This window comes from Camelina sativa, chromosome 2, assembly GCF_000633955.1.
Source record: "Camelina sativa cultivar DH55 chromosome 2, Cs, whole genome shotgun sequence".
In the NCBI taxonomy this organism is placed as follows: Eukaryota; Viridiplantae; Streptophyta; class Magnoliopsida; order Brassicales; family Brassicaceae; genus Camelina; species Camelina sativa.
This window is the reverse complement of record NC_025686.1, coordinates 22,005,780-22,010,908: the sequence shown is the minus strand read 5'-3', so window position 1 is coordinate 22,010,908 and position 5,129 is coordinate 22,005,780. Positions and strand designations below refer to the sequence as shown.

The window sequence follows — 5,129 nt, the reverse complement described above, 5'->3', positions numbered from 1 at the left end:
TTCTTCTATTTTGCCTTCACAATTTTCACACCAGTCTGGTTGATCACTTGCCTCTTTCCCATCGCAAATTGTGAGGAAATGACTGTCATGCTTGTACCTTACTTTGTATGGTAAGGCAGCACACCGATAACATATAGAATAGTTGCATATCGTGCACTCTAATTTTGATAGGTTGCTTTCGTATTTGCACATTTGACATAGTGTTCTCTTCTCATCTGGGTTCCAAGGTAGGTATAGCGGATGTTGGTGGCCGGGATATTCGAAAGGTTCTATAATCGAGGCACACTGCAAATCTAAACAGAAGGTATCTTCTCCTACATAATGCCCATAGCATAAGCCAGTACCAACACGATGACATTTATCACAAAAGAATGTACCTTTATCATTGCCAGGTCCTCTCATGGCAACTAGTAGTGTAAGTGGATGTGGATATAAAGGATGTCGTATCATGCGTGGAGCATTTGCACAAGTTCCGTGAAGGATAAAGTCACATTCCATGCATGAATAAAATTCATCTTCACCGACTGGAAGGGCACACCCTCGACAATACTTAATTATGTCAGAAGCATTGTCGATCTCACGTGTTAGATTGTGACTATGAAAAGGATGAAGTATTATTCCATCAGCAATCCTCTTGAATGGCTCACCATCGTCTATTTCATCTTCTTCTTCTGGTACTCCTGTGAGTTCGATTTCATCCCATACATATTTGTGTGTTGCACATTTTGAATGAACAAAATAAGCATCACATTTCTTGCAAGTGTATGCGCCATAGTTGTTGTCGACTGGTTTACGACAGACTCCGCAAGACAAATTTCCAGATGGAAGAGAAGAGGTAAAAGAGATACGGTGGGGGTGACGGGATATTCTTATGACATGTGGATACCCGAAACAGCCTTCATGGATTACGAAGACACACTCGATACAGATGTATGTGGGATCAAGCTTATCAATCATTGCACAGTAAGTGCAAACTAAAGAAGCTTGTGCAGGGAATAAGGTGAGAGGGTGGTGATGGCTTTTTGGATGGTCGGAAACACAGGGTACCGTCTTCATCGCACACACCGGATGCATACTTAAATCGCATGTTGTACAGTGATAAAACATATCATAGACAGCTTCCTTACAACAGATGCAATTCATTTCTGTGCTTGCAAAACTGTAAAGTTGAAGAGAATGATTGGGGTGGGAAGGGTGTTTGATCTCAAGTGGAGATTCAACACATTCTTTATGGAACTGTTTTCCACATTCTTGACATGCAAAATAGCTTGCGCTGGGCATTTCCATTTCGCATGCACCGCACTCGAATTCTTCACAACTCGGTTCTTCATTGTTGCACCAAAAAAGAGGCACTACAGGGAGCTTACAGATACTAGGGTGGTCACAATCAAGCAAAGATTCGTCTTGTTGATCACTTGAGAAGTGAGGGGATGAATTGTATGGGTTTAACTCAGGAATAGAATCATCATCATCTACTTTTTCACCATCTTCATCGCCATCTACTTTGCCATCATCTTCATCGAATTCGTCATCTTCATCTCCATCGATTTCATCATCTTCATCGTCATCGATGTCATCGTCGTCGTCGTCTTCTGCTTTGCCACTACCTTTTTCGTCATCGTCACCGTCACCACGACCACCATCATCGTCTTCGTCGTCCTCATCATCATCATCATCATCATCATCAACGTGCATATTTAGTTTGAACTTTAGGAATTTGAGACGCGCACGAGGACAAAGAAAAAAAGGATCCATGGCTAGTGCTTCATCGGGATGTGTTAATGTGTATATCCAATATGATTTTTCATCCATTTCCACCTTACGAAATACACCCACGGAACTCATGATTTCTACAATAATATTAGGGGGATTTGGATTTTTGTGATATTCTTCATCTCCTTCTCCCCCACCTTACATATATATTATTTACCCTGCCATCTTATCTAATATTAAAAGCTTGTGAATACAGCTAAGGGAAAGTCGTTCATTATTGTTTTCGAATAGCTGTCCAATCTCTTATAATATACTAGATTAGGACCCGTGCTCTGTTGAAATTTCTTTTATTTATATTATAACTAAGATATATCCCGTGCTTAAAGCACGGATCAACATTTTAAAAAAAAATATAATATAATAATAAAAATTAATTTTTTTTTAAAAATTATTTTGTTTGAGATAATATTTATTTTTAATTGTTATGTAAATCTATTAGTCTATTTGAATACTAATTATTTTAGAATATTATAGTATTTAATTTTTGACGTATTATTACAGTTTTATATTGTTTATTTGTTGTACTTGCATCATATTTTGTGAAATATAAAATAGTAATTTTAATATTATAATTGTGAGTAAATAAAAATTATTAATTTATCATCTATATAAATTTAGTTTTACCAACCCGCCAATGTGGAAATTAAAACACACATTTTCATACATTGAGTAATATATCTTTNACAAAAAAAATATATATATATATATATATATATATATATTCATGCTTTTATAAATTAACTAGGATATATCCCGTGCTTAAAGCACGGGTCAACATTTTTTAAAAAATTATAATATAATAATAAAAATTATTATTTTTTAAAAAATTATTTTGTTTGAGATAATATTTATTTTTAATTGTTATGTAAATCTATTAGTCTATTTGAATACTAATTATTTTAGAATATTATAGTATTTAATTTTTGACGTATTATTACAGTTTTATATTGTTTATTTGTTGTACTTGCATCATATTTTGTGAAATATAAAATAGTAATTTTAATATTATAATTGTGAGTAAATAAAAATTATTAATTTATCATCTATATAAATTTAGTTTTACCAACCCGCCAATGTGGAAATTAAAACACACATTTTCATACATTGAGTAATATATCTTTGTTTTAAAAAATTCAAATCACAACATATGCAGAAAATATGCATTTTATTAATTATAAGTATTATATGAAACTTCTAAACAATTTGTAAATAAAATAAAATAAAAATGATAGGAGAATTTGAAATCTTAACAAAATCTTCAAATTTAGTTATTAAAAATAATTGTATTGTATACTTGGATATAAAATCTTAGTTTTTAAAATTCTGATTGGTTTATATATTTTTTAAAAAAAAATAATTAGTAATTTCGTTCATAATTTATTAGAGAGAGAAAATATTTTTTTTTAATTTTTTTTAAATTTTTTAATATTTGATATGTGAGTATTTTTTATTTTTATTTAATTATATTTATTTAAATTAGTTAATTAAGCTTAATTAATTTAGTCTAATGGCAATTGAATGTAATTTTTTACACATTATAAGGTTAGTTTCATATTTGTACTTCTCAATTAATATAGTAGGATTTTAGAATAAAATGCAATTCCAAAGATCATGATTAATGTTAGGACCTTAAAATTTTTTAAAATTAATCATATAAAATATATTTTATTCTAAAATTATAATATAAATAAAAGGAATTTCAACCCATGTTCTAGCACGGATCCTAATCTAGTATTAAAGTTTAATTTTTAATTTCTGAATACGATCCCAAAAATCACGATTAATCTGTTAAATTAGCAAGATTTGTTTTTTTTTTTAATGATTGAAAGTATATTTTTATCCCTTTAATAATTTTTTAATTGATATGGTTTATTAATAAAATCTGTGAAAAATAAATTGGTAATATTGTGATTCTAGATATTTGGAACCATATACGTGATCTTCCGAAAATAAAGTTTTGAATATCCATGAACTATCAATTTGAAATAACTCGTTTAAGATTTTCGATTACAATTAAGGTTTTATTTGTTACAATTAATATATGAATTAATTTATAATCTATGTATAACCTATTTGTAACAATTTATTAAAATTATAAAGTCTACCAAAACAATGTTGTGTACTTCCGTTTTATTATAATGGGGATTCATTCGATAAGTAGAGGAAACATTTCAAACAAAATTAATACTGATGTATTATATTATGAAATATTTTAATAGTTTCTGATGACAATAATTGTATAGTGATCTAACAAACAAGTAAAGTAAAAAAGACATGAACAATTACCATAAATAAATGTTAACTTCAAAAAAAATTTGAAAATTGTTACACAATTATCTAAAACTAAAAGTTGTGATCGAAAATAAAAACGATCGGAAGTAAAATATATATAGACTAACACAATTTTGAATGAATATGTATCACCAAATATAATATTCTTTCCGGGTTTTTTAGTTGTTTCTAGAATAAATTTTTTTGTTTCATAATAGTTATGGTTTTAGATTTTCAATACATATGTTTGGTAAAAATATCAAATCTATTATAATTGTTTTACTGTATTGGCCAAAAATATATATATATATATATATTAAAAAAGAGATAAAATATAAATTTTAGTTGTTTATTTTAATTCGTTTAAAAAAGCTTAAATGACAAGTAATTTGAAACAGAGAGAGTATATAGAAAAAGTTACTATCAGTAAACTCTACCGTATGTGGCATATATACAAATTCAGTTATAATCATTCTAAAACTCTTCGGTTAGATGAAGAATTATATGGAAACTTTTTAAATTTGAAATGAGGTATTAATATTAGTTATTGGAATTAAAATTGTTTCAGTTCATCCTGAAACAATCCGACCCTTTTTTTTTTTCTTTTTATTAATTAAATATAATATATAATTAAGTATCTCATACTACTTAATTAAACAAACCAACCCACACACAGTAACCAACCAATAATAAACCAACACCCAATTACATGCCCATCCGCCCTGCCGTCACCCAAACCAGCCTGGTCTCCAGACACACTAGGATGAACCTGTGACTCCGCCACCTCCTCACTGGCCATGCTCTGGGCTACACTCACACTGGCCTCAGGAACCTGACCTCGTCCCCGACCACGACCACGACCACGCCCACGACCACGACCGCGACCCACAGCACCCTCTCTAGCCATCTGCACTACCCAGAACAGAAGGCTAAGCACACAATTCAAAAACCGCACATAGAGTACACATCTTACCGTGGAATCTCATTGAAGGCTCGAAGAGGATGATACTAGGACTCCATACCGCAAACAAATTGACTAACTACTCATAATCAATTCCATCACACAACATCATGCATCAAGCAAA

At 30.5% G+C, this 5,129-nt stretch overlaps 1 protein-coding gene across 1 annotated transcript in view; it reads right to left on the bottom strand.

Moving 5' to 3' along the window:
• The window catches only part of LOC109127038, a 2,901-nt gene extending 1,021 nt beyond the window's left edge, over positions 1 to 1,880 (bottom strand). Inside the window, exons 1-2 of the mRNA XM_019231168.1 lie at positions 1,608 to 1,880; positions 7 to 1,472 (exon numbers count right to left, since the gene is read on the bottom strand). Coding sequence (XP_019086713.1) covers positions 7 to 1,472; positions 1,608 to 1,845 — 1,704 coding nt within the window. The 5' untranslated portion in view covers positions 1,846 to 1,880. The remainder of the gene's footprint in view (positions 1 to 6; positions 1,473 to 1,607) is intronic.